A 23,892-nucleotide genomic window follows, 5' to 3' on the forward strand; every position below is an offset into this window, starting at 1 on the left:
AGCCCCAAGGCTGCTCAAGAGAGGGGAAGTCTCGTTCCAGATTCCTGATGGCTGCCCCAGGGACACGGGACAGGGGGAAGGACAGGCGAGAGGACAGCCTGGGGCTGAGGAAGGCAGGGCCCAGCCCCCGTGCACAAACCTCCCTGCTTCCGGGTGGGGCCTTCAGCACTGGTGTGTGCCCCCCACGCCTCCCCCCCCGTGACTTCTTGGGGCCAGGGCCGGGGGCAGGGCAGAGTGAAGCTGGCCCTTGGGGTCTGCATCTGCCCTTTCTTTCCACAGTTCCAGTCTGTGATCTGGGCGGGCCTCCTGGAAGGGTCCAGATTCTGGGCACCTGGCTGGCCTCTGAGAGGTGCTTATTCACCCTTCTCGTTCTCCAGGTCCCCCTTCGGACTGCATCAGCCCACCTACGACCTGACCAAGGCCAGGCAGGCCCTGGGCTTCCCGCCTCACCGCCTGGGCCTCGCCATCTCGAGGCTGTATTCCTTGCTGGCAGTAAAATGCTAACGGCCAGGGGAAGAATGGGATGTGACCGGGCACCTGGCGCGTGCCACACGCACGGCCAGGTGCTGCACGCCAAGGGTCTCACCAGCCTGCTTCAGAGTAGAGACTACAACCCTGTTTCTGCAAAAGAGGAAGCCGAGGCTCCGAGACGTCAGTGCGGCGATGGGGGCGCAGAGCCCAGGTCTGGCTCCAGAGCCTGGGCCGGGAACACAAACCAGGAAGGGGAGCCACTGTTAGCGCGACTCCCATCAAGCGTCCCTGCTCTGAGGACAAGCACACAGCTCTTAAGACAAAGACGCAGCCCGGCTGAGCAACCCCAAACCGCCCCAACTTCCTCGGGACAGACCAGGGAACCCCGCCACGGAAAGCCCTGAGCTCTGGCTACGCGCTGGTCAGTAGTCAGCGGCCGCCACCTGGCCTGCCCTTGGCTGCAGCCAGCTAGAGACCCCCACATGGAGGCAAGCGTGGGCTTGAGGGGCAGGCCCTACCCAGGTGGGTGGGACGGGAACCAGTGGGCAGGGGTACCGAGGCGCTTGGTCACTGTCATCTGTTTCTATACTCTGGGGCTCCTCTGAAAACTGTACTGAGAAAAGAAGAGGTGCCTTGGCCTCTTTGGGGTGCCTTCCATTCATGGCTCTGGGGGACAATCAGTATTACCACTCCAGGGCCCTCCTGAGTGTGGCTGGGCAGGGGGACCACGCTGACCAGTAAAAACAACAGGAAGTGGGCGTGGGGAGGGGCGATCAGGCAGCCAGGGACACTGAGGTCACATCCCTGAAGGGACTGGGGACCCACGTGGACCAAATCCGGAAGAAAAGAGTTAAAGGACAGGGAGGGGACTGGGGACAGAGAGGGGACCGGCGAACGGGGTGGGGCGGCCTCGTACATGAGGTTCAGGCCCGGAAGGAGTGCGGAGGGCTCAGGTGTGCCCCAGACCACGCTTCCCGGTAGGTGCGCTCTGAGCCCACTGCCCACACAGCTGCAGGGACCCCCTCCACCTGCAGTCCCACCTCACAGAAGCCGCCCTCAGGGTCTCAGGGAGTGCGGGCCCACACCCACCACTCCCGGACCCTGCCCTTGCCCCACTCTCATTTCTGGGGGCCGGCAAAGTGGCATTCAGAAGTGTGCTGTGTGTCAGCTGCCTGTGGAAGTGAAGTCTCCCACGGCTTTCACACTTTGAGATGAGCCTGCAGACCGGCTAGAATCAGACTCAAATTTCGTCTGAGGCCCAGATGGAGGGGAAAGCTCTAAGGCCTCAAGCTCCAAAGGAAGCCAAGGGACTTACGGCTGGCTGCTCTGGGCCTTCTCAGGACAGGGGCTGGACTGCTCCCTCTAGCCCAACTTGGCCCCCAGAGTGCCAGGGCCCAGGTGCCAGGATCCCTGGTTCTGCCCAACTCACAGGGGGGCTGTGGGTGAGTCCCATCCTCTCTGAGCCCCGGTCTCCCCACTCGGGGCCAGCCAGTGCCCTGCCTCCCCTTCTTTTCGCTGATAAGCCCTGCCTGGCACCATCCCTCTCCCCCAAGTTCGACCCCCCGACACAGCTAAGTCACCAGGTCCCACCTCCTTCCACCAGCCCATGGTGCGTGTGTGTGAGAGAGACTGAGGACGTGTGTGTGACTAAACTGAGGACAGGGGCTCAGAGCCTCAGCCGGGGACCCCAGCTGACCAGAGACCAGCCGCACGTGGGATCAGTTCAGTGACAGGGCTGAAGTCTGACCACCCCGTTCTTCCTGAACACGAGCTCAGTGCCTGGGGCTCAGCCCTGTTAGCAGGGAGGCTGTGGCTGGAGGAGAAGGTGCCTTTCCCGGGCTGCAAGGCTCACCCGCCATCTCCCTCCAGCTGGCTTTCCTGCTGAGCCTGACCTGGGGAACTGCCCTGTGTCGCCACCCCCCTTGCCTCAGATCTACCCTTCCCATTGCCAGGCTCATCCAGGCTCCAGGTCCCGCCCTTTCCTCCCCAGACACCTGCCTGCGTGAAGAGTGAGCAGTGAGGCCCTACTCATCCCTGGGCACCTCCTCCAGGAAGCCTTCGTTCCTGCTCTGAGCCAACCAGCTTTTCCTGTGCTCCTGCTCTGTGCAAGGCCCTGCACTGTGTCCCCAGGGGCCGTCAGAGCTGGCACAAACTTGACCTCTGTCCCTAGCCAGGGGGTCCCAGACTTGTGACAAAACAGGGTGCTGGTGGACAGGGGAGAGCAGTTGGGATGGAGGTGGCAGGGAAGGTCCAGTTAGGTCTGGATAAACCTTTGCCAGGTAGAACTGTGCAAGATGGCACCTGGGTATAGGGTGGCAGGTGACATGACTCACCGATGCAGGAAGCCTGGGACAGGCTGCGTGTACGGGGCCTGAGGGACAGGTGGAGGGTGGCTTTCAGGCGGTGACTGAATGTGTGGGTCTGGAATTAGGGGTTAGACGAGGTGGCCTGGGACACAGGTTGGTGAAGTTAGGAGAAACCCAGGGACCCTAGAGATGGTGGCTGCAGAAAAGAAGTGGTGGGCGGGTGACCCCTGAGTGGACAGAGTAGCCGGGAGCTGGGGAGAAGGAGTGTGAGTGTCAAGAGAAGTGACCTCTCAGGGTGGCTGTGTGGTTATACGAGGCTGGGGACAGCATGGGGATCAGTCTGTGCCCCCCACGTGTCAGCCATTGCTACCGTCATTGCCGCACTCTGCCTGTCTCCCCTTGCCTTCCAGGTCTCCAGCCCCTCTGGCCCCCATCCTGGAACTCTCTCAACAGCTCCCTTACCGAGTGCTGTCCTATGTGTGTGCCAGGCCCCAGCCATCCTTCCGCGCACACCCCCGTCGTCTGAGGCCAGCCAGGGAACGTATGATAGCGTTGTACCCATTCAATGGAAGGGGAACCTGGGCTCCCTGCCCAGAGGTGCAGAGGGGCAGGGAGATGGGGAGGTGCCAGCTGTGGGAGTGCAGGGAGAGGAGTTCCTAGCTACCTTTCTGTGCCTCAGTTTCTTCACCAGTAAAATGGGAATTACTTTAGCACCAACCCCCTAGGTGGCTGGGAGGTGGGACTGTGGACAATGCAAGACCCAGAGGGAGCTGGGACTAAAGGTTAACTATTGCTGTGGTCACTGGGCCTCGAGCACAGGTACCTCTGCTTTCCTGGGCTTAGGGGGACCCTTCAAATGGGCTGGCTGTGAATCTGCTTTCAGGAGGGAAGATTCCACCTGGAATGGACGCTGAGCCTACAAATCTGAGCTTTATCCTGAGCCTCGGGCCTGCTCTTCTCCTGACTTAGGGCCCTGGACTTGGGAGTGAGTCCACAGGCCTTGAACCTTGGCCCGGACTACTGCTCACTGATGGCGTGGCCTGGGCCGTGTCTCTTCCCTTTTCAGGGCCTCACTGCTTCGTCTGTAAAGTGGGGACAGCTGCCTCTCAGGGCTGTGGGAAGACACTGGGGTTGCTGACTGGAAAGCAGAGGGAGTGAGCTGAAGTGCACTGACTGTCTGGGGGAGCAATGGGCGCTGGGGAGACTGCAGGGGCCGCCGGAAGCCCACCGAAGGGGCGGGGGCAGGGTTTCGGGCACCATCCAGCGCTCCCACACTTCCAGCCCCGTGCTGGGGGATTGGTAGTCCCGGGGATAAAGCCAGTGAAGAGAGCAGATGTGGGTTCTGTCTCAGTGGAGCTCGCAGCAGCCAGATGACCTGGAAGGTTCTTCCCAGCCCATGTTTGAACCATCTGTGGTCAGCAGAATAACAGCCCCCTAAAATGTCCATGGCTTAATCCCCTGTGACTCTACGTGGTAAAAAAGACTTTGCAGATGTGATTAAATTAAGGAGCTTGAGATGGGAGATTACCCTGGATTATCTGGGTGGGCCCAATGTGGTCATAAGGATCCTTAGAGGTGGAAGAGGGAGGTCAGAGAAAGAGGTGTGGTGACGGAAGCAGGGTCAGAGATGCAGGGCTGCGGGCTTTGAAGATGGACGAAGCGGCCACCAGTGAAGGAATGTGGGTGGCCTGTAGAAGTAGAAAAGGCAAGGCAATGGATTCATTCCTAGAGCTTCCAGAAAGAACGCAGCCTGTGCTGACATCTTGGCTTTAGCCCAGTGAGCCCCAAGTCAAATTTCTGACCTACAGGAGATAATACATTTGTGTTACTTGAAGGCACTAAGCTTGTGGTAACTTGTTAACAGCAGCAATAGGAAACTAACACAGCATCTATCCCAAGCATACTTGTGGGAAAAGAGCCGATTTAAGACCTGGAGTTGACAAGTCTGACTCACAGTGTCTCATCAATCTTGCTGTAAGCGGGGTCCCAGGCGGCCTGTGGTAAACTTAGCTGGGGACTCAGATGTTTCACACGAGTCAGTTGGCCAGATAATTGAAATTTATCTCTCCAACCCTCGAATCCAAACATTTTAACTGATTTTGATGGGAATCTAAGATCAGTTACATATTTGAGGCCTCTTTAAACATAACTGTACCTGTTCTCGGCCTGTGCTCAGTGACGGCGGGTAGCTGGAAACAGCAATTACTGGGTGCAGATGAGACCCCAAGAGTGGGGCAGAGCCACCTGGCCCTGAATAGCCCCAGGCCACCGTGCTGCAGAGCCCTGTTCCTTCAGGAGCCTCTGAGAGCCCCGGGCCAGCAGCCAGCGCCGTAATGAGGGAGCGACGCTGCCGGAGTTCAGTCAGCGCTTGGGTTAGTGTTTCAAAACCCGGAACCCCGTAGCTAAAATGCTAGCCCTTGGGGAAACAAAAGCAGGCAGGTTCCCGGAGAGGAACCGAGAGGCTCAAATGTGGGTAAAGGGTCCCACACATTTTGTATGAAGCTCTGGTTTTTGCTTACATCCTGGTTCTTGGCTGGGTTAAGAGGTGAGACTGCTAATTAAACGACTTGCAGACGTCTAAGGGGCTTGTAACCTCTGCAGTCCGGGCACAAAATATTTCTGAAATAGTTCTGGCTCAAACAGCCTATAAAAGCACATAAAACCTAAATTCTCCATCTCCGTTTGGGGAAGGGATATTGGGGCGAGCAGCCTGCAGTGAGGAGGTCGGTCACTTACCCTCCCTGAGACACGGAAGGGGCTTTCACCCTGGGCCTGCAGGACAAGTCTGTTGCTGAGGTGTGGTCACCCCCGAGAGTGGCGAGGATGGGCGGGTGCTCACGGAGCCTCTCCGGGCTGGCAAGAGCTGTCCTGTGCCCACTCGCTTGCGGAGGGGGAAGGGAGTCCTTTCTCTCAGTCCTGTCTGACCCACCCTAAAAACAAGCTCCAGCCACGCAGGAGACAATCGGCACCTCAGGGCCGGAAGACACGGGCCGGGCCATCTCAGCCACCAGGTGACCGCAGCACACGTGCCCTGCTCTGATGGAGCCGTGTACCATGACTACAACGGGTTCTGCTCACAGCAGACCATTGTGGGGCATTCCGGCCCCCAGGCTTCTCTCACAACAGTGCCTTGTCTCTGACCTCCCATGCTGGCCAGCGCAGCAGTCAGGGGAAGCCAGTGTCTGACCTTGCCGTGGACTCCTCAGCGTCTCGCCTTCCTCATCTGCTCCTGGGCCACAAAACAAGCTCCTTCCCCTCTGTCTCTTCTACGCCCATCCCCCCCCCCCACCCCAGGACCTAAAACAGGGCTCCAGCGGCCCACCAGCCCCAGGATCCACTGGGATGACCTGCCTGTGCTCCCTTCCACAGGCTGGTGACGCTGACCCAACTCCGTCTAGGCTGCTCTCTCCACACGGGGGCCGGGCTCTGAACGTGATGTCCCAGGTGTGCTCTGACCAGTAGGGCAGAATGGGGATGGTCACCTCCCTCACCTCCACTCCTTGCCTCTATTAACCGAGCCTGGGAGCAGCCAGGCCTCATGGGGTCTACTAGTTGGGCTTCAAGTCCAGCAGGATCCTAAGTGTGTCCCGTGTGGGCTGTTCTCAGAGGGGACAGGTGCTCAGAGTTACGAGCTCTTGAGGGGGGAGCTCACCTACGCTCTAGAGAGTGCCTTTCCTGGAAGCTTCTGAGGACAGTGACCTAGTGCCAGGCGTGTGGTCTTGGCCGTTGGCCCTTGTCCCCCTGTTTTAAGTGTTGTCACTCCTGACCAGAGGAGGGAGAGGTCTCTTCTGTCGGTGGGGCAGGACAGGTTCTAAGGGGGTGGGGGTGGGGACAGAGAGGTGGGAATGCGGCGGCAGGCAATCAGCGTCCATCTCCCTGGCCCTTCCTGTGCCTGGCACCGAGTCCCCCGATCTGTTCCCCCAACTCTGCCTCCCAAGCTCGGGGTGAGGGGACCTGTGTCCTCAGTGCTCCCTCCTCACCTCCCAGACCCTGTACCAGGATCTGGCTCTGAGCCACTCTCTCTGCCAACTCTAATTAGAAAAAGCAAGTACCCACCCACCTGCTTCATGCCAACTCAGCTCAGCCCTCGTCTGCCACCATCCTCTTGCTGGGAAGGGTGCTTGGCACCTGGGGGCCCAGTTCCTGGTCCTGCCCTGCTCTGGAGCTCTGGCCTCAGGCAGCAGTGCCCACCCCTCCTGTGAGTGAGGCCTAGGGGCCTCGGCCCTCTTGGGCCTCAGGGCACCAGCAGCTCTTACGTTCCCATCACCCACTGCCAGCCACCTCTTCAGAAAGTCCTTAGTACTGACTCACCCTTTTGTGCAGGGCAGTGGACACGCCTGATTGCTGGAGCCTCTAAGCCCACCCCTTCGTGGTTTCCAGCTCTTCCCAGGCCAACCCAGACGGCCCAAGTCAATGAGACAGCCTCGTACGGAGAACTTGCAGAGGGCGGGCTTCTAGCCTGAGCTTGTCCCTGTGTAACCAGAGTGAGTCCTCTGGCCTCTCCGGCCTGTAGTGCTCTCATCTGAGAACAGGGCTATATCTGTCCTGCCCAGCATGGCCCGGGGGTTCACAGAGCTGTCGGTCAGCCCATGGCTTCCTTTGCTCCTCAAAGCCTCACTGGGGGAGACCTCAAGCCTACTCCCCAGCACTCAAGGCCACATCCCTCCCTCAGCCCCACTCAGACCTCTCTCCTCCCTAGATGCCTGGGCTCCTTTGAGGTCCCTACGAGGACCACAAAACTAAGTGACCTCTCTGGGACCTTTAGGCTCTGACCTCCATGGTCCTGTGACGCCGACACTTAAGATGGCCCACGTGGCCGTGACCTCTGGGTTAAGCTCAGCTATGCAGGGTAACGTGTGACCTTGGGAAAGCCAGGGCACCCCAATGAGTCTCAGTTTCCTCCTCCAAGATGTGGGAAATGCACCACCTGACCTCACAGCTCCCAAGGCTGGTGTGACCTAACAGGAGTGCCACAAAGAAGGTCGTGACAGTCCCAGGTGACCCGATACCTGTGCTCCAGAGGCCTGGCAGCTAGTGCCACCCAGGGGCCAGCGACCCCAGAACTGGCACTGACTGAGGGCCAGAGGAACGAATGAATGTGGAGACAGATGGCTCTTCTGTTCTGCAGACCGAGCTCGGTTGCAGAGCAGTTATTTTCTCCTTTTTCCTCACCCTGCCCGGGATCAGCCACACCAGCAGACCTCCAGCCACCCAGAGCGGCCCCAGGTGTTTCTGGGCAAGCCTCCCTAGAGTCTGGATCCAGCCCAGGGCAGTGCTCAGAGCGCAGCTGACATCAGATGGACCCCCAAGGCAAGTGGGGGCCCGAGGTGGGGGGGACTGGGGAAAAGTGGGCTGAGACTGCCAGCCCAGTGGGCTTGGGCTGGGGTCATTCACGGACTGGGGAGCCTTGGGGCCAGAAGGGGCTGCCAGGTGACCCTGACCGGTCCTCCCCTCTCTGGGTAGCAGATTTCCCAACTATAAAGCAAGCAGGGTGGATTGGACACCCCTGAGACCCTGCTGCCCCGCATCTAGATGTAGTTCTCTTCCCCCTGGACGTGGCTCCTCTCTGGCGAGGAGACAGATACAGACGTGCTGCCTGAACCCCTGTTCTACACTAACACCCACTTTGCTTCTGCGTCTCAGCGTTGCTTTGCTGACCCTGGAATCCTAACTGCACATGTGGGCATTACTGCGAGTAGAGGGGGTTTACAGAGCACATCTCCTTACAGGCAGAAGCCACTAGACATTGGCTCTGGATTCTTTGCTACAAACACACAGAGAAATACATGTATTCGATGAAGGGTAAAAACCTTAAAAAGGAAAAAGTGAGCTCACATCTGGAGCAGAGCCCCTCACACTCACCCACGGCACGCCCGACCACACACACATGGGCACACCACACGGATAAACAGCCCCCACACACGCACACCCCACACGCCAGCACAGCTCCCACAGCCTGACACACAAGCACGCATACAGACACCCCACACGCCAGCACATACCACACGCACACACACACACACACACACACACGAACAAAGGTGCAAGTACAACAAAGGAAGTGGAAGAAAAGCGTTACCCATGAGGAGCCGCCGTTTCCCCCGCTTGTCCACATCAGCTACTGACGTGGCACTGAGCTGAGAGCGCTCAATTGCAGCCTCATCCTTCTCTAAAACACAAGTAAGGGACAAACACGGAGCCGGTGGTTAATGAGAGCCCACTTCCCGCGGCCCAAGACAGTCAGCCTCTTGGCGTGGCGCACACCAAGCCAACACAGCACGCCGGGCCTCGCCAAGGGGCTAATCCCAGGAACCTCCAGATGGCGTGTTCAGGGCAGAGCGAAGAGGCGGCAGGGCGGGGGAGGGGGGCAGAAGAGGGACGACCACAAAAGGACACGGATGGGACACAGGGCCCATCTGCAAAACAGACACAGGAGGAGGCTGAGGTCAGAGCAGACAGGAGCCACGTGCGGAGGGCCGGAGAGGTGGAGAGCACCACCGCGGAGCTCGCGAAGACCCAGGCAGTTGCAGACACCCCGGCTCAGGCTGAAGAGGCAGGCACAGGACAAGGGCCAGGACAAGGGGACAGGACCCGCGAGGTCCGGTGATGGATGCGCCTGGACAGCAGACGCCCTGTCTCAAGGGCGTGAAAACGTGTCAAACACTCATGCAAAATTAAGAACAAAACATACGGGGGGACAAACACGCATACACTCAACGGTGGATCCAACCGAACAGACACAGAGAAACCAGGGGGTCGATTTGGGCAGTGCTGGTTGCCTGCTTGTCTATGGAGGACTGGAGCGAGACGCCCCAGTGCTCAATGGGAGGCTGCAAAGAGGGGCGGCCGTTTTAGCAGCGTGCAGAGAGACAGACAGCCGGCCGGGCAGCCGGGAGCTGCCGGCATGCTTCCCGTAGAGGAGCGCGTGAGGCGAGCTGGCTTGCGTTTCTCGGCTCGGCGCAAGATGCGTGGGGACATCCGCTCCCGGGGGAGCCCGAGGAGCAGTGAGCAAAGGCAGATGAAAGGTCCTCTGGGCCAGCAGGGAGTAACAGCCCAGGGCCCAGGAGCTGGGTCTGGGAAAGGATTTCTAAGGAGAGGGGAGGGGAAGGGGCAGGCAGAGGGAAGTTATGTTAGAGAGCAGATCCAAGCAGGGACCTTCACGTGCAGCGGACACTAAAGGATAAAAAGAGAAGAGAGGATGAGCCAGGTGGACAAAGACACGAAGTGTTAGACGAGGCTGGGCGCGTGTCTGGCCGGCAGCCGTTTGCTCTGGTCCGGGGGCTGGAAGAGGCGGCTCCGCCGCAGACGCAAACGCTGCGGGAGACCCCAGCAGACGAGACAGGAAGGGGGCCGGCGGGCCTGGGAGAGCCCCCGGGGGGACGGTGGAGACAGGGAGAGAGGTGGGGGAGGGGGTTCTAGATGGATCAGGCTGCAATAGAGACACTGGTCTGAGACCGGGTTCTGCTTCGAATTTGTTTGTTTTTGTTTTTTTTTTTTAGTTCTTTGGTTTGGTTTGGCTTTTGGCTCTGAAAATAATTAATGAACGTCAGTTATCAGACAAGACAGGCAATCAGGGACCATCACCAGAAAAGCAGGAGGAATGAGATAAAATGAAACCCAAAATGGCTGTCTGAGAGGAGAGACCACACAGAGGAAGGGAGGACCACGCAGGCAGCACCTGGGACGACAGCCGGGACTGGGACGTGACCACTGGTGCCCGGCCCCTCCACCCGACACCCCCGGGGTACAAGGGAGCAGAGCCACAGGGGACAGAAGGTGACAGCAGACTCCAGGCTTCATGGCTTTGCTTGCTTGCCAACCCTTTTCTGTTATTTGAACATCCCTCAAGAAATATCTTCTGAGTCGATAATAAAAAAACAGGGCCTTTTTAAAAAAAATGAATATGATAACTGACTTGTGGGGGGTTGCTGAACTTGGCCAGTGTTGAAGAGAAAGAAGAGGATGAACTCTGGGCACCAACTTTGAAATTCCTCTTTTTCTCAGTTAAAAAATTGGCTGTTATTTTTGAGTGGGGAAAGAACTTACTAGTGATCATAACTTGAGATAATCACAAATACTCAAGCTTCCCCTTGGAAATAAGGACCAGGAGGACGGAGGTGACAGAGACTGAAACTGACACTCTTGTAACAGGTGAGGTGACACCCGAGGGGTGTCAGGAGGGGGCACCCGAGAAGAAGGGGCTCTAGGTGGGAGAGGAGGTCCAGCGAGAGGCCCCGTAGCTGGGGAGTGGAGAGCAGTTAAAAACACCCAGACCTGACCCGGGATTCACACCAGCCCTCTCCCCTGGTGTTCTAGACAACCAAGACTGAAAGCAGTTTTCTGAGAAAACCTCTTGGTTTTCCAGAGGCTGTGGGCAGCACACACCACCAAGGAGGTGGTGATGCAGGCTGGCCGAGTCTCCGGTGTGTCTCCACATTAGGGGAGGAAACCCCTGTGCTTCAGGAACGGAAGCTCCCCTCCAAAGGTGCACACACCACCCTCCTCCCCACAGATCACCTGCCTGGAACCACCTGCACGTGGAGGACGAGGCCCCTCAGAAAACCCGCAGTGACACAAAGCAGAGGCGCTTGGTCTGGGTGGATGCGCGACCCTGGGAAGTGTTCACAGAAAGCTCCCCTTGGGGTCGCCCGCCAGCCCCATCAGTACCGTGGGGGGCTCCCTTTCTTTTTCCCCCCTTAGCTTCCTTCTTGGAAACCAGGATGCAGTGGGGTGTGGCCACTTTCGGGCCACACGGGCACCCCGGGGGGAAGGGTGGCGCAGAGTGCTGGTGCTTGGCAAAAGCGCTTACTCACCGATGCACGTCCGACCGTCTGAGTGCAGGGCGTACTTCTGGTGGCAGCCGCACATGGGGCCTGTGTCCGTGTCCTCACAGCTGTGCTGGCAGCCTCCGTTTCCATAGTTACAGGTTACTAGTTAGGCCCAAAGTGTACATACGTGTGTATAAACAGAATGACAACAAAAACGATTAGTTTATCGCCGTTGGTTGTTTCTTTAAGGGATGGGGGAGGAAAGTGGGGACATGAGACAGTCAGTGCAGAGGCACACATTTCCCTGGACATCAGCCCCTCTGGGGTCTTGGATGGAATTGCTCACTCCCTAGAGGCGAACTTGGGTGGGACAGAGAATGGACTTTGGGTCGTCTGGGCTTCGAACAGAGCTGGCACACAGCTGATGCACTCAGATGGTGTTAGTTGAAGAAAGGGATAAGCTAGACAATTTTATCCTTCCTAGGTTGCAAAAGACACTTTACAATAGCCTGTCCCGATGGGGCAAATGTCTGTTAATACCAGGCATACTCTTCAAGGCGGTGGGAGGGGGCAGGCCCATGTGAGGGGGGGGGTGCTCATTTCCTTAGCTCTCGCAGACCTTTCTTCCTTTTGCTTACGTCTTGGGGCATGTGGAAGGATGTCCCCACGGATGCCTATTCCCTCCAAGTCCCAGCAGCCACCTCAATCTCTATCCACTCTAAGCCCTAATCTTCCCAAGGAAATGTCCAAACAGACAGAACGTATGCAAATTAATGTCATCTCAGATGTAGGTTTGAAAATGACCTTTTATTTAAACGTGTTACATAGTGCGCAATGCCTATGGCCTGGAGGAGCTGCTGCCCTTCAGCCCAGGATCTTAAAATGTTTCACAGCATCAGCAACCCGGGTCGCTGAAAAGGGGGCTGAACAAGCAGGAGCCCATCTGAAGTAGGGAAAAGGAGAAATTCAAGCTTACGGAAAAGAAAACACATTGTTCTCTCTTCCCAGGGTGAGGGATATCGCAAAAGGAGATCCAAGATCTCCATGGCAGGGCTTCTTGCTGCCCCTGCTTTACTCCGCTGTAAGGCGACAGGGTGCCCGTCATCTGTATGCAAATGGTACACCGGGGCCTTGAGGACAGGGTGTCTTCCTGGAGACCTTACCCATTTGTCCAGAATTCTATCTACACTCTGAATTTATTTGAAAACCCTAATGATGATCAGGTATGCAGAAGTAAATCTCAGACCAACCACAGTCAGAGGGGCAGAAAATTCCAAACTGGCAGAGCCTGAATGATGTTTTATCAGGTGACCCATGAGCAGGGCTGGGGCCAGAGGGAGGTCACTTGGTGGCAACTCCCCGGTGAAGGATTCCAGGTGTTTCAGAACTGAGTTCTGCAGCTGCGTTTCCCAGGTCCTCCTTTCACCCAAAGAACAGCACGGAGGTTCTGGGGTTTCCAGCCTGAGCGACGCTGGCCCCGTCAACCCGGCCACACGCAGTCTCCCTGCCAGGTGAGGAGGACGCAAGGAGGATGGTCCTTGCTCACCGTCCCAGACACTGTCCTCAGTGACCAGTGGCCCTGGCGGGCTGCCTCTTCCACAGGGAGCTTGTGACCATCCGAAGGAGGGACCCAGCTTCCGGGGCGACACTTCAAGGACATGCAGAACTGCTTCAGGAAACAGCTGGGGCTTTGTCACCAAGCCCTCTGGCCGCTCTGTGTGGGAGTGTCTCTTCTCCCAGCATTTCTGGGTGCCCGGCAGCCTGGAGTCAGGGCCTCTCATCTCTCTGCACAGGAGGAGCCTCAGGGAAGCCAAGGTCCCAGGGGGGCTGCCGCTTAGCACGGATCTCAGGTGAGGCGAGAGCCCCACCTTGGGCTGGACATCATGTGCCTTTCCGGACTAAGAAAAGCCCCATTCAGGGTGGGCAGGGGTGGACCAGTGAGGGGACAGTTCCTTCCAGGCTCTGGGCTCCAGGAGATGGACGGCACCCTGCAAGTGACTCTAAGGAGGGCACGGGCCTGTCTGAGGCAACCTGAGCGAGGGCCACTTTCTCTTGCTTCCTCTATACAGGCCCGCGTGCAGCTCCCAGACCACACAGGCCGAGCTGTGAGCACGTAGAGAGCCTATAGCACGTACACGGAAGTAAATACTGGAGCCCTGAGCTCCGGGAAGACCCAGAGAAGGATGGAGGAAACCTCCTCTGGCCCTGGAGCGAGTCCTGGGCTCTGGAGGGAGGAAAGTTTGGGCAGAGTCCCCTGTGGTCCCGCTCGTTCACAGCGGCTGCCTAGGCCAGGCCTCAGCCCCCGACCCAACTCCAGATCTAGAATTTCCTGGGCCTCAAGTGAGCTCAAGGGCTACAGGGAAGTCTCAGAGCTAACTTTACGCTAATCCACATTAACCGCACAGAAGAAACCAAAGCTGACGGGGTGGACAGCCAGGGGTGCCGTCCCTCGCAGGAGGGCTGCAGGGCAGTAGTCACCCACTCCTGGGCTCCAGGATGGGTGCTGGACTCTCCACACACCTTGGCAACACCCAGCCACTGAGCAGAGAGGGTGGGACTCTATCTGCTTTACCAAAAGTTCAGGGCGCGGGCTTAGCTCTTCTCTGTCCGGGTGGGGTGGGGGAGTCTTGGCCGTGCATGGAGCCCTCCTTATCCCTGACCTCTCAGACCAGGTTGGTCCCTCAGGAGATGCTCTCTGAGCAAACCGTCCCCTTGTAGCACTTGCCCCACACGGAACTATAGGATTAGGCAGCCAGTCAGTCAGTCCCAGCCACTTCCTGGGGCCCACAGCTCTCTCTCTCCGGCACCTAGCTCAGGGCTTGGCCAGGGCGGGAGTCAGCCAGTCTTACTGACTGAAGGAACGTGCTTTCCTCCTGGCCGAGCCCGTCACCAAGCCTGCCCACGCCACATATGCTGGTCCTTGGCCTTTGTGCTGAGGAAGCTCAGATTACCCCACGGGGAGGACTGGGAAGCTGGAGTTATTCCTTCTCTGTTCTGAAGGTTGCCAGGTGGCAGGCGGTTTCTCTGCAGCTAAAGGGATCCATCTGGTACAGAGGACAGGAGGGCCTGGGTTAGAGCCGGGCATTTCCCCGTCAACAGCGTCCCTGATTGGTCCTCCCCTTGGCGACAGCGTACGTGTTGATCACTGCGATCCCTCAGGAACGACTAGAAGAGGAAGGCTGGTCCACATCTGGGACCAACCTGGGCAGGAGGAAGTGTCTTCACCTTGGGGAACGGACGAATCAGGAGTGGGGGCTGGAGCATGAGCTCCCGTGGTGACAGGGACTATGTCTGAGGCATGTGGGTCCCCGAGATCTCGATGACTGTTTGAGGAGAGCGGAGGACAACTGGAAGAATCACGATGACTAAGGATGACGGGCTGGCAAAGGCCAGCTGTCTTCTCCACAGAATGAAGGATGGAAAGAAAGGCCATTTTCTGTAGGAGAGCTGGTCAGCGTCTGTCTCCTGGTTCAGTGGCCGGCCTGGGAGTTGGACTCAGACTCCTTCATACCATTTTTCTGCAGCAGAAAGTGGGCCTGGCATGAAGCGCTTGTCTCTGGCCAGAGACGGGCAGCACTCACACCAGCCTCCCTCCACTCTTCTCAGACACACGGCAAACATCACATCAATGTGGGCATCCTGGCTGCCCGGCGAGCGGAGGCCCCGTCCTGCCACTCCCCACGCAGTGTTGGGAGGACGCAGTGCGTCCGGCGAGCGGAGGCCACGTCCTGCCACCCCCCACGCAGTGTTGGGAGGACGCAGTGCGTCCGGCGAGCGGAGGCCACGTCCTGCCACCCCCCACGCAGTGTTGGGAGGACGCAGTGCATCCGGCGAGCGGAGGCCACGTCCTGCCACCCCCCACGCAGTGTTGGGAGGACGCAGTGCGTCCGCAGCTTTGGAGGACTCAGCGTGCTCAGCCGCCGTCTCACTTCGTTTGCCGGCTCCCACTCCTACTGGGGAGTGCTGGGTGACCGCAGTAAGAGGCTGGAGTACGCCTGCGTCCTGCAGGCTGACCTCCGAGCTGGTCCTGAAATGGCACCTTTGACCAGAGGCCTCATTCAATCCAGATTTCCCAGGGTATCATCATTTATAGGGGGCCTTTCAGGGCTAGGCTGTGAGCTCTGGTCTTTGATCCTGGAAATAAGCTCAGCACAGCCTGCGCTGGGAACACCCCCAGAACCAAGCTCCTTGCCTTTTTTTTTTTTTTAAATAAATTTTTTTAAAAAAATAAAAAAATAAATAAATAAAATAAATTTTTATTTATTTTTTGGCTGCATTGGGTTTTCGTTGCTGCGTGCGGGCTTTTTCTAGCTGTGGTGAGCGGGGTCTACTCTTCGTTGCGGTGCGTGGGCTTCTCATTGCGGTGGCCTCTCCTGTTGCAGAGCACGGGCTCTAGAGCACAGGCTCAGTAGTTGTGGCACGCAGGCTTGGTTGCTCTGTGGCATGTGGGATCTTCCCTGACCAGGGCTTGAACCCGTGTCCCCTGCATTGGCAGGTGGATTCTCAACCACTGCGCCACCAGGGAAGTCCCCTCCTTGCCTTCTTTATACCATTCTGTTACCAAGAGCTGCCCTGGCCCACTGAGAACCCACAGTCCCTCCGTTCCTGCTGGAGAGCTCGAGCACAGGGCCAATGGGTCTCTCGGGTCGGGGGCAGGGGGGAAGGAAGGGGTTACGATGAGCACCGGCAGGGCTGTCACACAGGGCCCTGCATAAGATCCAGCCCAGGTCTGGGGCTGTGTCAGTGGTACTATGCCAGGGAAACTCCGAGCCTGGGGCTTACGGCCCCTGTACCTCATGCCTCCCAGGCCCCTTCGGGGGGTGGCCCTGCCCTTCTTTCCCCCCCTCAGGGGACTGAGTGCCCTTCTCAGGCAACGTCCAGCAGACTGGACAGACCCCCCGCAAAGCAATGGCAGGAGACGCGTGGGGATGTCTGACCCCGTTGCCTCCATCTACCTACGTGTGCAGTCCTTCTGGTTGTGGGCAAGGTCAAAGCCGGGCCTGCAGTCACAAGCAACCCCACCTTTGGGCGTCTCCCGGCAGATGTGGGCACAGCCATGGTCTTTGTTCATGCAGTTCATACCCTCTGGGAAGAGACAGACAAGAGAGGGGTTGGGGACCAGGGAGAGAGAAAATTTCAGGCTTAGAAGAGATAACTGGCGAAATGTCACAAGCAAACATAGTGTTCTTGGGCTGCCGTTGGCACGTGCATGGCATGCACACGGGGGGTGCACCTAGTCATCCAGATGGCGATCCCCTAGGGGGAAACTGAGGACACGGTGCCCAGGTCTAGAGCCAGGCCTTGTTCGGAGGGCCGTCAATGAGCTCGCAGGACCCACGGAGGAAACGCTCCTGACCTGGGTCAGATTACAGGGCATGGGCTACAGAATGCTTCCCAGGTCAGGGGTTTAGATGGTTTCCCCACGAAAGCAGATGTGGGTGGCGTTTAAAACGATGGAGGTGCGTAGCACTTCTCAGTTTGTACGGGGATGCCACAAGCCCCCGTGGGGCAGGTGGAGACTTGCCTTTCAGGCTGGGCACACAGAGGAGTGCTGACGGGTCAGGGTGCCGACACGCCCCGGCCGGCCTCCAGCCGTCGCACCCCGAGGCGCCGGCAGCCGGCTCAGCCCCCTCTCACTGCACTTCTGCACAAGTCAGACGCTGCCGTGCTGGCCCGCTGGACCCCGGGGCAGCAGAGGCCCGTCCTCACCAGCCCCACGGCTGTGTCCTGAACTAAACACCCCTCCGCCACACACACAATCCCCCAGCTTCCAGAGGGGGTCTCCACGTGTACCTGGTCATTGCAGTGCTCCCCAGGACCCACAGAACCCCCAGCCTCAGTGCAGAGCCCTGCAGGCCCGCGAGCCCCGAGCAGGCGTCCCTCCGCCCTCCGAGCTTATTCCGGGTCCAGGCCACACACGTCACTGTGTTCCTAATCGCAGCCTGAGATTCCCGCTGGTTGGCAGATGTTCCTATTTAAAGCAAAAATGTTTGCAAACCTCAGGCACCTTTTCCTCCGAGGCCTCAACTTAAAAGGGCAGTTAGCAATGGACTCCCCTGCTGGCTGGGAAACTTCAGAAATGGGAGACTGCTGCAGGGGCTCAGGGCTGGGCCACCCCACTGCCTGCTCCGGCACCCCCAGGCTCTAGCTGCAGCGGGCTTTTTTATCTGGAGGCTTGTCCACGTTAGCCCTGCCCGGCAGCCCCTGCAGCTCGTCCTCTGGCCGATTCGGAAGCCCTGTGCCTCCCAAGGCCAGCCAGGTTCCCTGTCTTCTCCCCTCCCAGAGGCCTCGCTGAGTGCAGAGCTGGGTTGCCCACGGGCTTTGAGAGCAGGAGCTATGGACCATCCACCTCCGGAGGCCTGGCCTCTACTCACCACCCGGTCAGCGCCTGCCAAGCACCTCGCCAAAATGCACTCTGAGGGCCCTGGTGCGATCAGGGAGAACAAGGGTTCCCTGGGGTTTGGCCCCTCTTCTGAGTCACCCACAGTTTCTGGGAAATCCCCTCCACCCCAGAGAACTTGATCCCCCCTCCCTGTCTGCCTGGAGCGGCTTGGAACCCCCGTCAGTTGACCCCGGTTGATGTTTATCTTCCTGGTGATTTGTGAGGAGTTTCCAGAATTTATGAGGTCAGGGGTCAAGTGAGAGGTTAGAGGTCACAAGTCCATCAAGAGGCTAAGTGCAGATGAAAGGAAGAGCTGCTGTCCGCCAACACCGCCCTGAGACCTCCTTCCCCAGGTGACTCACTGGCCTCCTGTTCAAGGTGAGGACTAGCTCAATCTTGACCTCGGCCACTTTAAGCCTGGGCACGGGGCAACTGAGAATTGACAGATGTTTTAAAACACAAACACCCTGGCAGCTACCATAAAGGCTGAAAAAAGTCTGAAGTTGAAGAAAACAAAAAAAAGTCAAAATGAATGAAGCATGCATTTTGCTCAGCACACTGACCTCTGGTTTCAGCTGATTTTATTACTATTATTCCTTCACCATGATTTTCTCACTTATGCAAATCAGATTGTCAAACTGGAGCCCAAAGAGCTTGTGTTTCTGTGTTATGGCTATAAATATTTACTAGAGATTAAATGGGGGAAATTTATCTTTATTAATTTATTTAAAAACGGAAATTTAAACTTTATTACACATTAACATTAGTACATCTTCTGTTAAAAACGGTATTTCCTAAAACAAGGAGAGCTGGCTGAGAGGAGGGGTCCTTGCAGAGGAGAAGGGGGGATGGGTGTGAGTCTCGACCTTACTGTCTGGAGCCCGGGCCCCTGGTTCTCCAGGCATTTGTCACCCTTGCCTGCTCTAGCCGGGAGTCTCCGCCGGCTGGGCCTGCCGCACACTGGGCGCTCTCGGGGCCAGTCAGCTACTGCTGCCGCCCCAAAAGGCGTGTGCACTGTGGCGCCCGTGCCACTACGTCCCTCCCTCCTCCGGGAAGCCTTCCTTGGCCCTCAGGCCAGTCAAGGGCCTTTTGGACACCCACGCCCTCTTGGCTGGGGGGTGGCCGTGTGGCTCCCCTCCGCTCTCCGGGTGACTCAGGCTGAGCTCCGGGCCTCCTCAGTGACCTCACCGTCCAGGGCAGGTCTTGCCCAGGCAGGGATGCTCCGAGTGCCCACAGCGAAGGGAGGGGAGGTGGAATAGCCTCGGGTCGGGGCCTCACAGCTGGCAGCGGCAGCCACCCACAGCCAGGCTCACGTACGGCTGCAGAGCTTCTGCCCAGCCCGAGCGCTTCTGGAGGCTCCTGACATGGTGGTCGTGAGAGCACTGCCATCACATTTAAGAATGACCCTAGCAACCACTCCAAAGAAGGCTACAACCGCCTAGCTAGGGGCCGGGGGTACGCCTTCCTCTGTGCGGGTGACTCAGCCCCTTGCCCAGCTGTGGACATGGGAACTACGTGACCTTTCCCTCCACTCTGGGGCGGCGCTGGCTTCCGCGGGCCACGAGAAGCTCGGCTTCATGGCCGGCAGGACCACAGATGGTCAGGGCTGGACGGCTCCCTGCCATCCATCTTCCAAATGGGGAAAATGAGGCCTCGAGGCAGGGGTGACTGTCCCAGATCATATGGCAGGCCTGGAACCCAGGCCGCCGGGCTCCCAGCCACGGCTCTCCTGGTCTGGGGGTCACTGAGCTACCCTTGCGGGACTCAGATGACTGACAGGCAGCATGCATTTTCTGGGGTGAACGGAACTAGGAACCCGGCACAGAGCTGGTCTAATAAATGGCACCTGTTACTATTCGTCGTCCTCAGAATTAAGAGCCTATGAGAATTCAAGGCAAATTCGGACTCTGTGAAGCTCTCTGGGCAGCCCCTCAACGAAGCACAGAACCCCTCGCTGCTCTTTGACCTTCACCCAGCTGCCGCTGAGCACGAGGGCGGAGCCTCAGCTCACCTGCAGAACCACCACGAAGCCTCGTCTCTCCTGCTTGTGTCGCCTCTCTAGCCTTTCCGAGCAGCGTGACGTTCCTCGAGCAGCCGTGCTTTATGACAGCTGGGGTCCCGACCTCTCACCTGCTTGTCCTCTGCGTCCCCACTCTCCCTCTGCAGCCACCACCGGCCTTCCTACTGGGCTGGAGGTATAGCAGAGCGGCCTCGGGCAGGCCTGGCCCACGCCCTCTGCAGCGGCTCCGTGAAAGGTGACGGGCTCTATGAGCAAGGTCACTCTGGCGGCGTCCTGAGCAAGGGGAGCGCCAAAGGGCTGGCCTATGAGACCCACGCCTCAGGGCAGCACCGAGCTGAGTGGCTCCCCTTGGCGGCTCACTGATGCCTTCCTTCACTCTCTGGGCGCGGCTCAAGCTCTGTCCCGCAGACCGCGGGTCCTGGCTTTGTCTCTTCCTTCCAGCTGGCACATCGCTGAGGGCCGGCTCTGCACTTCTCCCGTGCCTGTCCCCCTGCAGCCGTCCCGCCCACCAGCCAGCGAGCTCCGAGAGGCCGTGTCTCGTCCCTGCTGTGTCCCGCGCCCAGAAGCCTGGCTGCACACGGCAGATGCTCAGGAGATCTTACTGGGGAGCGGATGCGAAGGCGCCAGAGGGAGAGTCCGGCCCCCAGGCCGGCAGGCCAGCCTGGCCACGTGCTCACACCATCAAAATCCTCTGGGGAAGGCTGAGCCTCGTGCAGGAGGGGCCGGGGCCAGGGCTCGCCTGCTCGAACCTGAGCCTCTGGTCAGATACCTTCTTCCCTTTTCTTAGCTGACAAATGGGTTTGTCAGAACGTGTACCTCCGAGGGTTGCCGTGAGGCTCAAATGAGAAGACTATGAAATGTGTGTGGCACAGAGCGGGTTGCTAAGAAAGTAGGGCTGTTCCTAAAGCTTTTCTACACTGCTCCTGCTTCATTCTGCCTTGTGTAAAATGCGAGTAGCTGCTGAGTTGCTCTCTCCTGCCAACCGTGGGTAACTTGAGGGGAGACCTGACCTTTATTCTTTTCTGTATCCCAAGTACCCAGCACGGGGCCTGCCCAGAGTTAGGGATCAGCAAACAGTAACTGAAAGAAAGCAAAGAAGAATGGGGGTGAGAAAGAGAGAGAAGGGAGGAAGAAGAGAGAAAGAGGGAGGGAGGAAGAGGAGAGAGAAATGAAGCCTTTCTTACCTCAGAGCAGATTAAACCCATTGCCTATTATTTAGGGGACAAGGCGAGAGGCATAGAGAATTTGCAAAGCACTATTGTGGCATTTGCTGCTGTGTGTTCTATGAAACACAGCATCTCAGGTCGCCTGATGTAGAGAATTCACAACACACGTTAAAGGCTCTGAGAAGTCCTGCAGGCACTCGTGGATAGCCCCCTCCCCCTCACTTAACACAGTATCCCGGGGAGCTCTGCCCAAGTCCCTCTGGGAGGCTCTGGGTTACAGGCTTAGAGAACCCAGGGTGGCCCACTTCAGCCCCTCACCTTACAGATGAAGTCACGGTGGCAGAGGGACTGCGGAGGTGCAGGTCGGGGCAGGGAACACGTGGGGCCTGGCATGGCTTCCTCTGTGCCTCAGAGCCTCAGGGACAGAGCGGACGGCTCTCGCTTCTTGTCCGCCCAGGAAGGCGGTCCTGAGCACTGCGAGCTAACAGGGGTAGTACTGGGAGGGCTACTGCTGAGGGCCACGGGGCCAAGTGGAAGTTTGGATGTGAAAGGTGAACCCCGGGGCATGCAAGGTACGTGTTACCAAGCAAGCACTTCTGCTCCAGGAGAATGGTCCTGGGCTCCACACTGGAAGGGACTTCAGGTCCCCCACCCTGCTGCAGCCCCATCCCAGCTCCTCTGAGGCAGCCCGGCCCATTCCCGCCAGCTCTGGCTGGCACACTGTCTCCACAGGCTTCTCCAGAACAAGGGCGGAGCCCAGAACTGGGCACAGAGCAGGCTTCTGCAAGCCTGCGGAACCAAAGGGCCCTGTCTCACTCTGTCCTCCTGTGGCCCCCTGCTCTGTACCATGTCTACTCTTGGGAGCTGGACCGCAAGAGAGCTGCCCCGGGGCCAGGTGCAGCCACTCCCTCGGCCTCACTCCCCATCTTGACACCATGCGGTGCTGAGTCCAGCAGAAAGACCTGTTCATCTCCCCTCCTCGAGGGGAAGTGAGATATAATTTCAGAGTTGTTCCCAGAAATCCTGGTCTTCAGGGGCCTGGTGTCAGTCAGGCCAGGCTGCCCGCCAGGTCGAATCTAATTTGATCCAATCCATCCAAATCCAATTACGTTCTGCAAACTTGGACCGAGTGTCTCCTTGGTGCCCAGGATGGGGCGGGGAGCAATGAGGACACAGAAGCTTTCCTGACACATCGCCAGGTCCATATTCAGACTCTGACGCTTGCTGCATGACCTTGGGCAATCACTTCACCTCTCTGAGCCTTAGTTTTCACCTGTGAAAAGTGACTAGTTGTCGGACCTGCCTCCCAGGCACTCACTCAAGGTGCAGGCCCCTCCTCTGCGCCAGTGAGGCTGGCTAAGGGTGCAGGTAAGGACCTGAGGGACTTTATCCTGGGCAGGGGGAGCCACTGAAAGGTTGTAAACTGGGCAGGGATGCACTTTGTGTTAGAAAGATCTCTGGATGCCGCATGGAGGCAACCAGCTGGGGCAAGAGTGCAGGCCAGAAGCGGGTGGGAGGCAACTGTTATCACCCTGAAAGGGACGAAGGAGCCTGCAGGAATGGCAGCGTGTGTGGGGACAGGGACGAAGGCTGGATTTGAGACACACTTCAGAGCCCCTTTCTCTCAGTTTTCCAGAAGACATGATGTAGGGACTCGGGCTCTGACTGTACTTCCATTTAATGTAACCCTCACCGTAAGCCTGAGAAGTGGGTATGGCCGTGCCCATTTTACAAACAAGCTCATGAGAGGCTGGATCAGGGTTGGGAAAGACGTGCCAGGGCCACACCGTGCACGAGAACTCCGGGCTGCACCTTCCTCTCCCAAGCGCCCCGAGCTTCCTTCTGACGGGCCCCTCCCCAGGATCTTGCACTCTCTAGGCCCGGTGACAGGCCCCCGCAGCCCTTTCCCACCAGGGCCTATTTTCCCAAAGGCCTCCTATCATTTTCTGATGCTCTACAAGAGTGTGCACAGAGGTAAACGATGGCGGACCCTGCCTGCCCCAAACCAGTGCGTACATCGCGTCTTCCGTAGAGCAAAGTTCACGGATGCATCTAAAGCAGGGCAGTGGGGCTGGGGGCCAATCTGTTTGTACTTAGGGGCCAGCCTTTCTCGTAGCCCCCGGCCCAGAATAACAAAGCTGGAATGTGTGCCTCTCAGGGGTCGTTGCTATGGCGACTTCATCAATAACATCATTTTCCGCATCCCTGTCCCTTAAACACGCAGGAAGGGAAGGCAAGCTGGGAACGGCAGAGCAGGGAGAAGAGAACAATTACCTTGTTACGTCCTCCCGCAACTCGGGAGGAAGGGATTTTCCTCCCCTTCCACCTCATCAGTAGAAAATTATGGAGCCCAGGAAGAGGCTGGAGCCTTGGGGGGTGGTGACAGGAAGAGGCTGCTGCCTTCCCCAGCCCAGACTCGGCAAGCTGGCCAAACCAGGCGGGGAGAAACAAATATGGGCTCCCACATGCTTCGAATGGGGGCGCTGAAGGGAACGCTAGCAAGGTCCCGCCGTGGGGGGAAAGGCACAGGGGCGGCAGCAAGGATGGGACCGTGGGAGAGGTGACGAGGACAGCAGCTGTGCCCGTCCGTCCAGAGCCGCCTGTGTGCCAGGCTGCGCCACACGCTGTACCTGTTATCTCACGAATTCTCCCCACCACCTCAGCAGGGCGCTTCTGTCCGGTACTGGCCCACTTAACGGATGAGAACACTGAAGCACCGAGAGGTTAATAACTGAGGTGAGGGGGCTGGATCTAGGGGCAGCCCTGAAGCAAGACAGAG

At 58.2% G+C, this 23,892-nt stretch overlaps 1 protein-coding gene across 1 annotated transcript in view; it reads right to left on the reverse strand.

Moving 5' to 3' along the window:
• The window catches only part of SCUBE1 (signal peptide, CUB domain and EGF like domain containing 1), a 130,145-nt gene that overhangs the window by 47,038 nt on the left and 59,215 nt on the right, over positions 1 to 23,892 (reverse strand). The window contains exons 5-6 of the mRNA XM_068560104.1: positions 16,505 to 16,630; positions 11,591 to 11,707 (exon numbers count right to left, since the gene is read on the reverse strand). Of these exons, the coding sequence (XP_068416205.1) occupies positions 11,591 to 11,707; positions 16,505 to 16,630 (243 nt within the window). The remainder of the gene's footprint in view (positions 1 to 11,590; positions 11,708 to 16,504; positions 16,631 to 23,892) is intronic.

This window comes from Eschrichtius robustus, chromosome 13 (genome assembly GCF_028021215.1).
Source record: "Eschrichtius robustus isolate mEscRob2 chromosome 13, mEscRob2.pri, whole genome shotgun sequence".
Taxonomy (NCBI): Eukaryota; Metazoa; Chordata; class Mammalia; order Artiodactyla; family Eschrichtiidae; genus Eschrichtius; species Eschrichtius robustus.